The sequence below is a fragment of the Athene noctua genome, chromosome 2 (genome assembly GCF_965140245.1).
Source record: "Athene noctua chromosome 2, bAthNoc1.hap1.1, whole genome shotgun sequence".
NCBI lineage: Eukaryota > Metazoa > Chordata > Aves > Strigiformes > Strigidae > Athene > Athene noctua.
In genome coordinates, this window is record NC_134038.1 from 148,560,687 (window position 1) to 148,577,844 (window position 17,158).

The following is a 17,158-nucleotide window of genomic DNA, read 5'->3' on the forward strand; positions in this document are numbered from 1 at the left end:
CTGCATGAGACAGGTGAAAGGGGAACTTACTGCTTCCTAGAAGTCCCATGGTTGAGGAAGTTTTGTGAGATAGCTGTACTTCAGGGAGTTTCAAAATGTGTAATGGAGATGGGTGATACTGGGCCATTTCCCACCTGATGCAGAATAACATCCCTGTGAGAATATGCTGGAGATGTGAGGAGTCTCAGCACCAGCTGTTTATGGCTGCCAATCTACTCCAGCTGCTCCCTGTGAATTGCTAAAGTAAACACAGCCTGGGCTGGTTTATTCACTGCTCACAGACAGAACAAATACTGAAACAGTTTGTGATGCACCATAATTCCCCAGGAAATTATATTCCATAGTTCTCTGAAAGCAAAAATACTGTATTTAAATAAGATTCACAGCAGTATATTTTATTGACTTTGAGAGACAGATTCAAAAAAAGAGGATTACCAAGCTGAGACTAATAGCTGCATTCAACATACTCAAATTTACACTAGTTTACATTTTAAAATAAGAACCCCATCTGTAGGGGGAAAATAGTACTTAAACACGCTTTACGTTATTGTGTAGTGCCACCTAGGGGTTACAAGCATTTAAACTTTAGAGTGGCAAGGGGTTGGAAGCCCTATTAGCAGAGAAAGTATTAAATGATTTGTAGTTTTAAATTTGCTAGGAAAACGAAGTGCTGCTGGGATTTCTATACTGTTGTATCTGGCAAAAGAATTGTAACTTTCACAGTTCTCTTTGGAGCTGGCCATACTCTTTTCCATAGTCTGACAGTGACTGGGGATGTTGCAAGTCCCGATTTTGTCCTCTACTAGCCAGGTCTTGCTCGTATGATTGGTGGAGAATTTACCTATATCTGCTGCTGTAAGGCTGGGTAGGAGATTGCTGTCTCGCTGGTTTTGAGTCTGCAAAAAAATTTTAAAAAAGAGCCTTGAAAAGTTTGCTTTGTCAAGCCAAAACTGGAGAGGAAACCCCAGCCTACTTCTATGTAATCTAGTCTACTAACAGAAGGTGCTGTATGGGGGAGGAATGAGATGCTGGAACTACTCTCTCTCTGAGCAGATATGCTTTATTCCTCCTGACACCTCCCCACCTCCCCCTGCATATTACAAATTACAGTTGGCTACTTTTGGCTTCTTTGGATTTAGCCTAGAAATGGGCAAAAGGGACCCAGAAAAACCTGCCCATCTCGGTACCATGTTTGCTTTTTCAAACTAAGTTTTGGACTAAAAACCTGAATTATAATTTCTTTCCTGAAAAAACAAAACTCCAGGAGAGGTAATATTTTAGGAGAAGTGGTTTTTTTCTCACACTTTTTTCAATTCACTCAAATGGTATTTGATTTCATTCTGTATTTTCCACAGCAGATGGCGTACCTGTCTCACTGAGAGCAGAGACTCTGTGATCTGCTCACTTGGCAAGTTATACCTCAGGCAGAATGCAAATTAGACATACATGTAGCCTGGCCTTTAGAGGTGGTGTATCACAATATTTTGGAAGGAAAAATGTCAACGTTTTTGATTGCATGACAGTGTGCTTGAACTGTCATAAAGGGCAGGTATCTCTTCCCTTCCTTCAGTACACTTCACACACATAAGCAATTAAGATTTGATAATTAATAAAGGGGGGAAAGATCTGATTTTAAGTTGTTTTTTAAAATCATCCACACTGAAAAAAAAAAGGCCAGCTGACAAAGATTGCCTTGTCCACCCCTTAGAAATGGAAGAAAATAATTATGTTGGAAGTACAAGCCTTGAACATGGCACAACAATGCTGGAAGATATATCAAAGATTGCTGTAATAACCCCTCGGGTAAACAAGCCCTGCGGTTAAATCATAGCATGATGGGTCAAGCAAAGTCCTGTGACTGTCATCTGGATGTCATGGTGTAGAAGAGACAAGAAGCTGGATACCAGGGCTGCCATACTTGAAGCTGAATGAGCTTTGACAAGGTTGTTAAAAGAAAAGCAACAGTAGGGAATAGTAAATTCAGCAAGGTGCCCATCTTGATGCGGCATGCTCTGGAACAAGCAGGCTGCTGCTTAGGTACTGCTGCTTTGGTACTCTACCGAGCCTGAGAGAGGGGGAGAATACGTTCACATCAGGTCCACATTAGACATTCCTGCTCTGTCCCTCAGGGTGGATTTTTGATGACTTTCTGCTTTTGATAAAAGTCAGAATATGCAGTTACACTAGCGGTAACTAGTGGATTTTGCCTTTATAAGGTCTAATGCTTACCAAAACAGCATAGATTTTACGCACACATATATATGTGTGTATAAATACACATATAACTAAATAAAATGTATGCATAAATATTTACACTACTAAATATATACACATTAGAAGGACTTTATTGGCAGATATTCTCTAATACAGATAGGGCCTAATGGTCTGGGCCAGCAGCTATTTCTTACAAGATACAACAAATTCAGAGACTTGGAATAAAATACTTGTGAAAAAAGATTGCAGGATTCTCTCCTATGTATATAAAAAAGCAAGTCTGAAGATCAGAGTTCAGTGAAGAGGAATTGGAGAAGTGGTGATTGATGGAAGTCATTAAACATAAACAGGAATATTCAGAATTTCAATTACAGAATAAAAAGAATCATCCTGCTCTTGAAATTCCTGAAGTAGTGTTTCCAGAATCTTTCATTTTGCAGGGCCTGGCTCATTAAAAGATGTGATGGCTTCAAGGTGTTTAGCGCTGGTATGTTTAAAAGTGTGTTTCTTTGTTTCCAACTGTATCCCTCCGTTAAACAAAAGATCACCTTTCCTTACAAACCTTATTTCTCTGAGGTGCCTAACAGCAGAGTTAGGGAAAACACGGCAGCTGGAGGCCTACCGCAGGAAGATCCTGCTTCCATTAAATCACTTTTGCCATTGACTTCCCCAAGGACAAATTTCATCCTCAGATCAGGTCTTTCTCGATAAACGTCCACCTGGCAACAAGGTCAAAATCATGTAATGCAGAATCTGTTAATCAGAATCAGGTGTATCCACACTGACTGTCACGAGGAGAAAAGTCAATGTTTAACAGGAATAAATGAGGGGTGGGTCAAGTCTTGGAGAACCGCATCTGAAGCAGTAATATGAGAAAGTGTTCCTGTATTAACAGATGACAAAATCATGGAAGCGGTGTCTTACAGGAACCTCATTATGAACATTTAAAACTCTTTAAATATTTATGATGCTACACTACCAATGTTATTTAACCCATGTCTGGTACCTTAGTAACGAAGATAAGGACAACAGTAACAAATGCTAATTGGCGTGTTCAGTCCGAGGAGGGTTACTGTGCCCCCCAGCTTAGACTGGGTGAAACTGGGCTTCCTCGGCTCTCCGGGGGGACTGAGCCGGTGCTCTGACATCCACCTGCAGAGGCATTCGGGGTGCGGGCACGGGCACACCTTTTCGGCGTTAACCACTATGGCGATGAGCACCTCAGTAACACAGAAGGTACTGAGGCTGATAATCCACATAAACTAGCGACTATTTTGAAGGTTTCCTCGTCACCAGCTGGGGACACCCGAAGGAAGCCCCCGGGTCACCACTACTCTCCCTGGCTGCTCCGGAGGGGACCCGGAGCATTAAAGACAAAATACATTCAAGACAGCGGCCGGCACTTGCCAACCGCTTTAGTGTCGCGGAAGAACCGGAAAGCAGCGACACAGAAACGGCCCGCGCCCTTCCCGCGGGCCGCTCTCCAGGGCAGGCCGCTCTCCAGGGCCGGCCGACAGCCGCCAACATGGCGCCGCCGCTGCACGACGCCCCGGGCCGGGGCGGGGCGGGAAGCGCTGCGGCGTCCTGACGTCAGCCGCGCGGTCCCCCGGCAACGGCCGGACGTCGCGAGGCGGCCGGGAACCCGGAAGCGGCGGGCGAATAGGAGCGAGTGGCGCAGTCGGCGGGGCGGGCTCGGCGCGCGGAGGGCGGCGGCGGTGGCAAAGTAGTCCCGGGGGACAGGGGCCGGTCGGCGGTGTTGCGGTCAGCGCTTGGCACGGCGCGGGGAGCCCCGGCCCTATCGGCGCGCTCTGACTGCGCGGCCGCACCGCGCGGCGGGGGAGATGGCGGCGGACAAGGCGGCGGGTGAGTGCGAGGGGAGCCGCCGGGGCCCGCCGTGTCCGCCTCGGGCCTGGGCCGCCTGCTGCGGAGGGATACCACTCCCGTTGGGAGGCGGCGAGTGCCGGTACGTCCCGGGCGGAAGAAGAAACGGCTACTTGATATTTGTGCTGTTTCCTTCCGCCGAGGAAGTAGTTCCCCCTCGGCGGCAGGACTGTCGGCAGCTGGCGGCTGGTGTAGCCGGTGTGAGGCGCCGACGAGGCCCCTCGCCGGTGGGCCTGTGTCCTGCCGGGTCGAGATTGGGGCGTGTGGGGACGGGGCTCTCCGTGCCCTCTGCGAGGCGGGCTGAGCTGTTGCACCCTCCTGGCCTGGAAGGGCTCGGTGGGGAGGGAGTTATGGGCGTATTGGCGGGGGTGGGTGTCTCCTAGAGCTGAATGCCAGCTACAGAAGTTGAGCTTCGGGGTTAATTTGTTAAACCGAGGCATTCGGAAGGTGCTGGGGAAATGTGTTGCTACTTAACCTCTGGAGTTCGGTCTGATTCCCTCTGACTTGCTGCTTTGGTTTCAGTGGATCAGTCGTTCCTAAACCTGTGCCTGAAAAGACACTAGAGAGAAAGCACTGAGATTAAAAAATAAATCATCCTCTGATAAACACTCTATAATCTCAAGTACGGTTGCCGTGTAACTCATTAGCATTGATAAGCTACTGGCTCGTCCATCTCCCTTCATGCAAGAAGTCCTCTTTGCAGAAAAGTCGCTTCTCTCAGATGGCAGCTCAGTGGGGATGGGGAAGAGGGTGCAGTGGAGGAAGGCCAGAGGGATCTGCGTTCTTTTTTTTTTCAGTTCGTTTTATGTGGTGGGCGCGTTATTTAAAATCACTTTAAGCATTTTTTCTCTGGATACTAAATATGAAACTCCTCAGTATCTGAAAAAGATTGTGGGGAAAAATTAGTGTACTGTACTGAATGATGAGTACTAAACTATCCTGTATTTATAAGCACTGTAAGCATCTCATTCAAGGAAAAAAAATAGCATTAACTTTTTCATGTTCTTGTTATTGTTGTTCTCAGAAGTATTGAAGGAACTTTTCAGTTTGTACTTTCTTAAAAGCATATGCCCAAATGAATCCAAAACACGGCAAGATATTCTACATACTGTACTTGTTCATAGCAGTTAGTTAGAAATAACTTTCCACTGAGAGGTGTTTGCTTTTTACTGTATAGCACTGAAGTCTATTATGTTTATACTAGTAGTGCAGTGCTTCATAGAAAAATATAGTCTTGGTACCACAAACTGTCATTATCTTTTGAAGGCTGAATGCTCTGGCTGGTCTTCATACCTTTCAAAATGCTTTTGGAGCAAGAGTCATGTGATAGATTCCTCCCCTTCCAAGGAATAGATTATCGCTCTGCCTGTAGAGTTTGGAAATAAAAAATAATTCCAGAGATGCTCTGGTGTTCAACAGCAAAGTTCATGCAAGATGTAATTTACAGGGCCTAGAAACAAGAGAGCTCAGGAACAGCAGACCTCAGAGATAGAGAACAGGTGTGAAAAAGGTGGGGCTTGCAGTCACTCTCCAGGTGTCTTTGGGTATGTGTATGTAGGAGATGTGGCTTCTTATTGCTTCTGTGATGTTGGCAGCAAGCTGATGAGGAGAGAGCAGTCTTCCTTTTCAGGTGGCGGTATCATGCTTTTCCTTGTTCTCCTCTCACAGAGCTAGTTTTTCTGAAGTTCTGTTGTCCACCACGATGTAACTTCTCCAGTAGGAACAACTGCCTCCTTGTGGAAAGCAAACAAATCTTTGTGACATAGTGTTTCTGCTGCTCCTCCCCAGGATTGCTAACTAGGAAGATAATTTCCTGTCTTGCTTCTTTAACTTCAAACTCAGTGCAGCAGCTTCCTCCAGATCAAAATCTGAGCAGCTGATTTTTACACACTTCTCCAGGTTGCCCCTTTTGCCCCTCAACACTAGCCTGACAAGTATTAGAGTTGCTCTGTACTTGTGAAAGTTGGACAGAATGAAAAGTTAAACAGGACCATGTGTAAATATAATTTAGTAATTGAGTCCTGTCATTTGTAAAGCAGAGGATCTGCACTGTTTCAGATATTTCAGCTGATAATTGTAGCTTCTGTATGGAGAGTAGCATGTCAGTAGTGACTGGTGTGTTGTGTGTTACCCATATCACATGCTGTGCAAGAATGCTGAAAAACACTAGATCTGAGTCAGCAAGTGGCACCCTGTGTGTTTTGCCAGGGAACAATGCACCTACCTGTTTCATTTTTCAAATGCCTCAAGAAATAGGAAATAATAATTTTATTTGCAAGCACTTGATCACCATTTGCAGCCAAGAGAGCAAGAGTACTTTTTTTCTTCCCCCATTTAAGTGGAATTGGGGGGTTCTCTTCAGTATCTTGCACCAGACTCCTGTGTGAAATCTCTCAATAGTAAAGGTCAACTGAAGCAGTAGATCATAGACTAAACAAGAGGATTTGGTAGATTAGAAGGACCTTTATTTAACAGGTTTCAAGTGTGTTTGAACAAAAAGGGTATAGAGTAGCAAAAGTTTGTTGTTTTGGTTTGGTGGTTTGTTTGTTTGTTTCAAAGGAAACAGCTATGCTGTGAACTATGTCAGCTGGACTTCAGTTTTATTCTTTCTCGATAAGCTTCCAGTTCAGGTTTTGCAAACCTGCTTTGTTTACCAAGTCATGGCAGGTGCAGTTGATTGGATTGCAGCCATAAAACTGGCTTTATAGGAGAAAGGACAGCTCTAGTTTTGCTTAAAGTAGTCCCCAGTTTCTTTTTGACTTTTTTGATGTACTGGCAGACTTAGAGACCTTGTGAAATTTGTAGACCTCTCTGGATTTTTCCCTAGGAAATACATCAAACGGCTATATAAGTGGTGCTTTTATTACACAACTTAGACACAGTGTCTCTGGTTTATCTTTCACTTAACTGAAGATATTTTATTTCAGGATTCAGACTTCCATAAACCCACCTTCATTTGAGATGCTGGTTTCACAAACTTGCATATGATGGCAGTAATCAGTAATGCACTCAGTAGTTGATGGCATTCTGCTAGGTAAACCTGTATGTGAGGAACCCCTTGACCAGACCAAGTGTTATCAGCTTCAAAAGTTGTAGAGTCTCAAGTCTCCACGCTGTTGTTACTTTTACTAGCGTAATCTGAAAGGCGTGCTGAGCAAGTAAAGCAGATAATGTAACTGTTAGTGTGAAAGTTTGAAGGAAGGTGTGTTTCCTTATCTGCTGCTGTTCTAGAGATCATTGAATCTGTTCAGCTGTACAACCACAAGATTTAGAGCAGGAATCAGAATCAGATCTAGTCTATATTTAGCTTGAAGGAGAGGTGCTTCTTCCTTTCCTCTTCTGCTGTGGAAAACCTTGGTGCATCAAAAATTTTCTGAGCTTTTTTGTGTTTGAATTTTCTTTCTCAAGAAAGAGGCAGTGCTAAGTGGTGTTGATCAGTGCGTTATGCACCCTCAGATGTTGCTGCAGGTGTGTGTAGTTTGTAGTCCCCTGAGGCTCCATCCCTCCAGAGTACTGAAAGTGCAGAGGCCTGAATTTTGTCTAAATCACAGTGTAACTTTGTAACTTGCAGGTGTACGATTGTTAAAATATTAACATCTCAACTTCATTGGCATGTTGAAGCAGAATGAGTTACAATAAAATATTTACAGTTCTTGCTCAGTTGCATAAGACAATGGAAGGGATCTTGCTATCTCGCCAGCAACAAGGACAAACTATGAATAGATTACTAAGTTTGCTTTATTCCTACTGTAGATCCTAATTGGTGAATCTTCTGAGGTTTGATTGCCCCTTATTGTTGTTGTTTGTCTTATATTTGTAAATTTTCATAGTCAGTAGCAGACGATCCAGGTATATTGGTAATGATGGGGAATGGATTTTGCAGTGGAGCTCACAGATAAGTGTTTTCATTTGTTCAAAGTGAAAACAAAATCATCAGAGTTTGCATTACATCTATGAATTCTAGGGAAGAGCAAGAAGACACTGACTTTACAAAGGCTACCTAGCCTATTAAGATAGCAAAAGGTAGGTTAGAACAAAGCTTCCGCTGCAAAATTGAAGAAATAGTTTTCTGCAAAAGTGGAAACCATTGCTGGTTTATAAAGTCTTTGTTTCAGAAACATTAAATGATGTTTGCATGTTCCAGCATAGGAGTTAATGCTGCTAGAAATAAGCTGTCTGGTATGGTGGTTGTGTCGTAGTTTGGGTTGAATTTTTTTTTCCTCCAGTAGCCTGTGTTCAGTACAAGGAAAGGTTTGGTGGGGTTTTTTCAGCTTCTTTGACATGGAATATCTATACTGGTTTTTAAAGCAACTTCACAGAATTGTTAATTACGTGATGACAAAAGGGTTCCGTAGACTCTGAAAAACATGCTCAGTAGTGACTGAAAGGTAAAACGTTAGGAATTCTATGTAAAAGAAATGAAAGACAATTGAAACCTTATTATATTGCTATATAAATGCTCAAAGGGACCACCATCATAATTGCTGCATGCTGTTCTTGTCTTAATCTGGAAAAGGATGTAATAGAACTGGAGAAGATTCTGGGAAAAACATGTGAGGAAGATGCGGAATAAACTGTTCTCCTCACCTGGGAAGAGAGATGATTCAAAGAAAGATCTGCGAGATTGGGAGTGAGGTTGAAAAAGTGGATAGGCAGCATTTGCTTGTGTCTTGCAGTCTAATCACTAGATAGCATTTTGATGGATTATACTGAAGAGTATAAAAGTGTAGAGAGTTTTTAAAAATATCAGGTCTGTCACTGATTATTAACAATGATGGTTCAGTTGCAGTCTCTTATTTATGGGAACATACTCTTCCAAAGCAGGGAGCTGGGTGGAAGTTCCAGTCTTTGCTCTTGTTTGTTTATGTTGTTCCCTAAAGCATTCCTTGTGTGCTGTTTAGGAAGCAGCATACAGGATGCATGGGTTTCTCATCTAACCCAGTGTGGTACTTATTTTATGATGTGTAGCCTTCACTGCTAATTTTTGTGCAAATAAAGACAATCCTAGTATGCAGTTGCAGTTTTAAAGATAAATCTAAAGTGTATACATTGTCAATTAACTTACAGGACTTTGGTTATTGATTGAGCACAGTAATTTAGGTAGGATTATTCCATTTACATTTTACGGAGAGGAATTCAGTAGAAGTATAGGATAAATTGAGATATTTTAGTGTAGTAGGAAGACAGTACTGCAGTTATCTGGAAAGTTACTTGTACTGGCAAAACAATCTTGAAACAGCGTTTTTAAGCTGAATAGCTGTCATCACATTTGCAAACCTTCTTGTAATCTTCTGTCCACTTTACAGATCAAGGTACTGAGAAACATGAAGGAGTGGGTACTTCTGGGATTACAGATCAGGAAAAGGAATTGTCAAGCAGTGCATTACAAGCTTTTCTGGTAAGACAAAGTCAAACTCTGAGGTTTCTGATCTACCACATGACTGCTAAATGGGCTTATATCATTATTTTTCCTGTTTTCTTAGTACAATTGCAAATGTATTAACAGAATATTATATCAAAAGTAGCACAGTTGTTACAAAGCCAGCACATGCATCTTCTGTCTGCTATGGTGTGAGAAGACTGAAGAGGATGATGCTTTAATGAAGTGTGCAAGAGTACCTTTAATCTTGATTCTCAAAACTTAGTAGCCTGAAAAGATGTATAATGAGTTAATTTGAAGTAGCAGGCTGCTGTGCTGTATCAATGTTGGAAATGCAGGATCTCTCTGAAGAGTTGGTTGCTTCAAGCTAAAAATATTGTATTAAAGAGCTTAAAGGCACACATTTATTTAAAAAACAGTAACCAACCCTTTTTTTGTTTTATTATCTTGCTATATTCTTTCACAAAAAGCATTTTATACTGTTCTGTCAGTTTACATTAAAACATATTCTTCAACACATCATACCTACAGGCGGTATTTACTACCTGTTTTGTGGAAGACTTTTTTGTGTATTAAAATTCAGTTATCAGGCCTTTCTGTTGACTTCTTTCTTTGTATTGTCTCCTAATTTTATTTAGTGTGGCAAGTGACAGGAAGTGTAATTGCTTTTCCTTTTAATTGTTGTCTCTCGATCTCCACAATGCCTTGCATAATTCAGTTTTGGATGTGTTAAGTAGATCAGGGGAAGAATTAAAATCCTGTCCTTTAACATTCCTGCCTGTATGTTTCACTCATTACTTCTATTTTGTCTGTTTTGTTACATGAGGTGTGTAGTTACATGGTCCTTAAACTGACTACAGCTGATGTTGTTCATGGATGTCATCTTGAGTGCTTTCTAGCTCAATTACTCTTTTACAATAACTTTGCTTATTGGCATTTGATCCTGAGAACAGAAGGCACATGAAAGGGTTGTCTGTTTTCCACCTTGCCCACAGATCTACATGCCTTAAATACTCTTGATCTGTTGATGACTTCATCCTCAGTTCTATACTGGTCCAGTGTATCTTGTTTATCTCACGATTATTTTTTTTTCTTGCTTTAAGAACTTGCTAAATTCATGAAGTTGTGAGGTGGTGACAGATGTGAGCAGAATTAATCTGGTGCCTTCTTTTGTCAATTTTGCTTGCTACTGAGTTGCTGTAAATAGCTTTGTGGACTGCCTTGCATGCTGCCTTATCATATTGCGCTTCCAATTTCAGTCTTGATAGAATTACTGTAAAATTGTATAGTGTATTCTCTATTCTGTCTAGCAGGATGGAGTAAAAGACTGTTAGCTGAGGAAAAACATCATAAAATAAGCTGAGCATTTAAGGGTTCAAGGTTTTTAGTCCAAGCGTGGTTAGAAACCTTGTTGCTGTGATCTGAAAGCTACTCCTGTTGAAGAGAAGCTCTGAGTGTGAACATATGAAGAAAATCACTGGGAGATAACAGTTTCAATTAAGAAGGATGTCAGCAGTTGGGTTGCAAGTCCCTCTGTTTATGGACATGATCACTAGGAAATCCATGCTGTTGATACTTAGAGTTGTGGAAATACAGCGTGTCAATGTCCTGCTCCACCTCTCTGTAAACTGTGTAAGTATGCCTTCACAGGAGACTGAAGGAACTGGGATGGTTCTGTTGAGAGTAGCCACAGAATGGCAACTTTCTTGGGAAGAGCAGAAGGACCACAGAGCCTTTCTCTGTTCTAATTCTTCCCTTAATAGAGGAAGTTAGGCAGCATCCCAGGAGAAGCTCCATGGAACAGCACTTACAAAGGAGGAGGAAGTGGAGAGTGATCGTGGTACTCAAGAGCATAGCTTTTGATTGTGAAGCATTGACAGAGATGGAAACGAATTTGCTTATCTGACCAGATTGGAAGTAGCCTTCATATGGAAGAGGTGGAGGTGATTATTCCTGTATAGGAATTGAACAGCAGAGACTGAAGGATCATTTAGGCTTAACATAATTGAAAGAGTCTGGGGTTCTCTTTCATTCTTCAATGCAGCGAAATTTCTCCCGCACAAACACAGAAAAGACTAAAACTGAAAGCAGGTGAGCCATTCTAAAGTCCTTGCTTATGCTCAAGGTTGTTTAAATCGCACCTCGGAGGAGCATCGTGCTTGGGTCCTAGTTTCAGTTTGGGCATACATAGGTGATTGAATACTTCATTTGACAGCTAAAACTTGTAAAAATATTATTTAAACCTGTACTGGGGAAAGTGACACCCTCTTTCTTCAACCTGTTTTAAGCCAACTTCCACACACTAAACTCACAGTCTCTCCAGATGACGTGAAGAATAAACATAGAGTGATGAGCTGGGATTATGTAAGCAGCTGCAGCCCCTCAGTGTGATGGGGAAAGATTATGAAAACTGAAGAAAGAAAGAATCTCACAACTCAATGCACTGAAGAGAAACTAGAATAACACTTTTCTTGGAAACATCTGTTTATAGTGGACTTTATCCTTCCCCCATAAAATTCTTTTTGAAGTTTGCATGTGACTGCAACTTTTAAATTTACTTCTCATACATATTAATCTGCATAAATAATGAAGTATGTATGTTACATGTTTAGTTTACTTCACTTGCTGTGATGAAAGACATACTCCTTTGCTCTCTAAACTTACAGAAGTTGCTTTCATTAAAACTTTGTAGCTTGTTCTTTTAAACTTTGTATCTTCTAATGCATGTTTCTGATATGTGTGCAATTTCCAGGCTGGAAACTATGATACTTGTTTACAACACCTAAATACTCTTCAAGACATAAACAAAGATGACTACAAAATAACTTTGAATACTGCTGTTGCCGAGTTCTGTAAAAGTAACCAGACTACAACAGATAATTTGAGACAAACTCTCAACCAGCTGAAGAACCAGGTAATGCAAATATATTGACATGGTGCTTGATTTTGAGTATTATTAATGGTGGTGAGATCTTCCAGTGAAATAGGAATAAAACTTCTGCCTCTTGTCCCCTAGATTTAATAAAAGAATAAGAAAATAACATTATTTTAAACCTGAGTCTCTTTAATCATTTAGGAAACTGGTTTTATCGTTTATGGTTTTAGTTATTGTTGAAATTGATCTGAAGCTGAAAAGTTTTAGAGATTATAACCATAGGAATACCTGCTATGTTCTTTCAATAGGAAGTTCCTTAATCTGAAATAGTTTGTGAAATAAAAAAAGTGAAATGTAACTTTACCACTCAATTGACAGCTTTCTATTTCATTGTAATTTTTTTGCTGGATTTGTGTGGAACAACAATCACATTTATTAGCTTATAACTCTTACTGATCTATCTTTAGATGGATTAATACCTTTGGAATATTTTTTAAAATATTTGACACTTTAAAATCATAGGTATTGAAAGTTTAATGAAATGAGTGGGTTTTTTTCAGGTTCACTCTGTTGTTGAAGAAATGGATGGTTTAGATGATGTTGAAAATAGTATGTTGTACTACAATCAAGCTGTTATTTTGTATCACCTGCGTCAGTATACTGAAGCTATATCAGTTGGGGAGAAGCTGTACCAATTTATAGAGCCTTTTGGTATGTAGACAGAAGGGGTTTTTTCATGCAATAACTACAGAAAGATCATTCAGTCTTTCTCACTATCAGACAAGTGATTTGTAATTTGCCTAATAGAGTTCTAAAGCAGTAGGTAGGTTTTGGAATGAAGAGTATGTTTTACTTATACTAAGGACAACAATTGAATTTGAGTGGAAGATACTCCAGAGATATTTAGCAGACAAATACAATGAAACTGAAAATGGGGTTTTGACAACTTTAAAAGGTATCTATGTAAATCAGATGTCAAAGCTAATCAAATTATTTAAAATATGGTATTTTGAGTCATCAGACAACTTCATGGGTGGGTGTCTATTTGCCAGGGCACTCACATTTTCAAGTACTTGCATTAGGTCATGGGTAATGGTATGTGCTCATCGGAATATAAACTTTCCATCTTTTATGAGCTATGGCACCCTGTGTAGTGGAATTGCCATATTTGTATGAAATAACTCCATAATCTTCATTGAACTTCAGAGGTGACAAGGCTGAGGGGTGTATGTGTGTGTCTTAGTAAATTAAGTAAATGATACCATTTTTCTGCTTCAATTCCTTCAAGTTTTCAATATGCCTATTTGGGACTTACTCTGTGAAACCAGCCAAACAGAAATGTGTTTGTGTAGAGTCTTTTCACGTTCTGTGGGATTCTACATGTGCATATGGCTCCATCTGTCTATTTAGACACTGGATCTTTGGTGCTTAAACCAATTCTCAGAATCTATAAACACAAAATACTTGTTGAGCTGTCCTTAGTCTATGTTTTATGCTGATGCTGTTTGAATGAATTACCTTTGTTTTTTAGTATATGTGCTTATCTATATTGTGTAGATGTCTGTGGGGTTTTTATTCTTATGCAATATATTGATTTTTCTCATAGTGCGTAGATGCACTTCATAGTAAATTTTTTTCTTCAGTCATGTTTGGAGGGATTGGTATTAGAGCTGTAAAATAATTTTCGCTACTTTGTTTCATACAGAAGAAAAGTTTGCCCAGGCTGTGTGCTTCTTGCTTGTAGACTTATACCTGCTAACTTACCAAGCTGAGAAAGCCTTGCATCTGCTTGCTGTTCTGGAAAAAATGATTTCACAGGGCAACAATAACAGCAAGAATGGAAAAAATGAGGTACGCTTAAAATCATATGAATGGCACAAAGTCTTTGCCAGAAGTATGCTTTATCTCAATCCAAAATTGCTCTTCTAAAGTACTTTTAAATTATAAAACTATGTTAGATCACATGTATCTTCAGACAGCAACTTATACATGTTAGTAACTGAGTTAACATATACAGAAGCTGCTTATTCCCTCTCTTTCACCCTTTTCTCTTACTCCTAAGGAGCTAAGAATTGTTTTTTAAGTTGGAAAAACAGTTGTTTTCAGGGTCAGATATACACAGGTTTCCTTGTTTGTCTTGGATTATGACTATAGGAGACCCTAAGTTTGAAAGGGAAGTCAGTGTCAGGAATTACAATTGCATACCGTAGTATTGGAAATCAAACATCTTTGTTACACAGTAGCTGAAAGTATGAGGCATACTTTCAAATGGAATCTTTTGTATGTGTTCTTTGGAAAAATCAGTAGAATGAGTGGCTTGGAAGTGAAAACACTTCAGTCTTTTTCTGTTAATGGAATATCACGCTTAAGGTAACTAACATTTTAACTTTAAGTATATAGTAATTTTACTGAAGGAAATATTAGAGAGACTCTAGAATGTGCATACCATCCTTCTGTGTGAGACAACTCTTAAAATACCTCAACTGTAGAGCAACATAGCATAACACTAATATTAATAGAGAATTCTGCTCTTCATGGGCTGGTGTAGTTGTTCATGAATTTTGATAAAGTTGTTTGGTGGCACGTGCACTTTTTGACTGTTAAACGCTTTTTTTCTTTTCTTCATGTGAGATTGATAAAAATAGCTATGAAAAAATCTGTAAACTAAATTTAAAAGGTGACTAATTCTCTTTATTTGTTTGATAGTCAGGTAATAATACAAATAAAGATTCCTCGAATCAAAAAGCTGAAAGTGGAGCTTTAATAGAAGTTGCTAAATCTAAGATACATCAGGTAAGTGTCTGCATATTATTTATACAAGAACATTAGTGAAGTTTTTCTTAAAACCAAGTGCCATCTGCTTCAACTCTAGTTCAGCATGAATTGTGATACTCTGTCTCTCCTTGATTTTCATGTTGTAAAACAAAAGGATGAATTTATCTAAATCTTCCTTTTTTGTAAGATCCGTGTACAGAAAAAATTGACCTGACACAAAACCCCCCTTATTTTAGTCTCTGCAGTTTATAATTTTTAAAATTGTTAGCTTTTTTTAAAATTAAGTTAGCTGCACTGACTTTGTGTTAGACCTCCAACAGTCTAAATCAGCTGAATTTTTATTTCACTGTACCGTTCTATGGAAAAATATATGAAGAAACAAAACGCTTCTCTATCATCATTCACTTACTGGCATTTTCAGTTTAGTAGGTACATGTCTGGGAGTAAGAGGTTAGTTTATTTTATTTAGCTTGTCATTTTAAGTGCTAATATCTTTGTTTGAATATGGAGTAGCTGCTGACCATTGAACAAAATGTGCATCTGCTTACTGTAAATATGAAGCCTGTAAGTTGTTGAAAGTCTAAATAGAATTTCTTTTTTAGGAAGACTTTTTGAACAGCTAGATACAGTTCATCTTGCAAACCTGTACAAGTTACTGGTTTCTATTTAACAAATTTAATTTTTTAACAGTATAAGGTGAGAGCCTATATCCAGATGAAGTCACTAAAAGCATGCAAAAGGGAGATCAAGTCTGTTATGAATACAGCTGGGAATGTAAGTATTCTCAAGGCTATTGTTTTTCTAATCTAGATCTGTTCTCTATCTTAAAACTTAGTTTCTCAACTTCCTTTACAAAGAAAGGTCTTATTGCGGATGGATGTCTGAAATAATGTAGTCACTTGAGTTTGTAATATCTTTTCTGCAAGCATAATTAAAGTAGAATTTTCTTATTGGCACTGTTCTCAGTTGCTCAGAAAAATGCACTTTAATGTTAATTAAACCAATATAACACTGAAACAGATAATAAACAGATTCAGTTTGCTTTATAATTTAAGCAGTGCGAAGCAAGTTTTAGTCTACTATAAATGTTAAGAGTATTACAAGCTTCTGATGTTAGCAGTGGTTTAACCCAGTTCACAAAAGATCAATTCTGGGATACAATTTTTTGGACCTTTTCTTTTTGTTGAAATTTTTTGGAAGCTTACCTCTTGCTAGAAAGCAGTTTCTTTTTTTATATGGGAGTTCTCAACTCAGAATTACGTCCACCATCCCAGATAAATTCTACATTAACTGAGGAGCAGGGAATGGGAGGAGAGCACTTCCTTTTTGTTGCCAGTCTCAATAGCTGCTAGTTTGACAGAAATCCTTCTGCATCATGAGGTCTCTGTTGACAGACCAGGAAGATCACAGCCCAGGAGGAGGTTGTTGAACTCTGCAGGGAGGGAAGCGTGGGGAGGAGTGTACTAGAAGACAGGTTGGAGAAAGACCCTCTTAAACAAAAGGAGATCCTCTGCACTTAGCCATTGCCATGACAGAGTTCTCTAGAATAATGTTGGGTTTTAGAGCAGTAAAAAGAGTATGCGTAGTTTTGTAGTTCAGAAGAGGTAAGTATTAATCATTGGCTCAACAAAAGAAATACTGCTTCTTGAAAGTATTAGGGCCTAAGCCCATGTATTTTAAAATGGCAGCAGAGACAAGCTGTTTGTGGAGTGATTTAACAGTAACAGTAGAAATCATGAGATAATTAATTATTGTTTTCTCCTTCACAGTCAGCTCCTTCTCTCTTTCTTAAGAGCAATTTTGAATATTTGAGGGGCAATTATCGTAAAGCGGTCAAACTTTTAAACAGTGCAAACATTGCTGAACATCCAGGCTTCATGAAAACAGGTAAAATAGAAAACCTTAATCCTGCAAGTACTTAAGTGTGTAGTATAATATCAATGAGTAGTCCTATTAATTTTAAGCATATTAATGATTACTTAAGGGAGTAGGCCCTGAATGTCATGGGTTTATATGCTGGATTTGTTTTCATG

The 17,158-nt window shown here is 39.6% G+C and overlaps 1 protein-coding gene across 4 annotated transcripts in view; it reads left to right on the top strand.

Moving 5' to 3' along the window:
* Positions 1-3,862: 3,862 nt before the first annotated feature.
* Positions 3,863-17,158, top strand: part of CNOT10 (CCR4-NOT transcription complex subunit 10) — a 35,400-nt gene continuing 22,104 nt past the window's right edge. For all 4 annotated transcript variants that reach the window (XM_074900596.1, XM_074900597.1, XM_074900598.1 and 1 more), the window contains exons 1-8: positions 3,863-4,077; positions 9,402-9,493; positions 12,228-12,389; positions 12,911-13,061; positions 14,056-14,201; positions 15,057-15,143; positions 15,816-15,899; positions 16,895-17,012. In XM_074900596.1, coding sequence (XP_074756697.1) covers positions 4,056-4,077; positions 9,402-9,493; positions 12,228-12,389; positions 12,911-13,061; positions 14,056-14,201; positions 15,057-15,143; positions 15,816-15,899; positions 16,895-17,012 — 862 coding nt within the window. In that variant the 5' untranslated portion in view covers positions 3,863-4,055. The remainder of the gene's footprint in view (positions 4,078-9,401; positions 9,494-12,227; positions 12,390-12,910; positions 13,062-14,055; positions 14,202-15,056; positions 15,144-15,815; positions 15,900-16,894; positions 17,013-17,158) is intronic.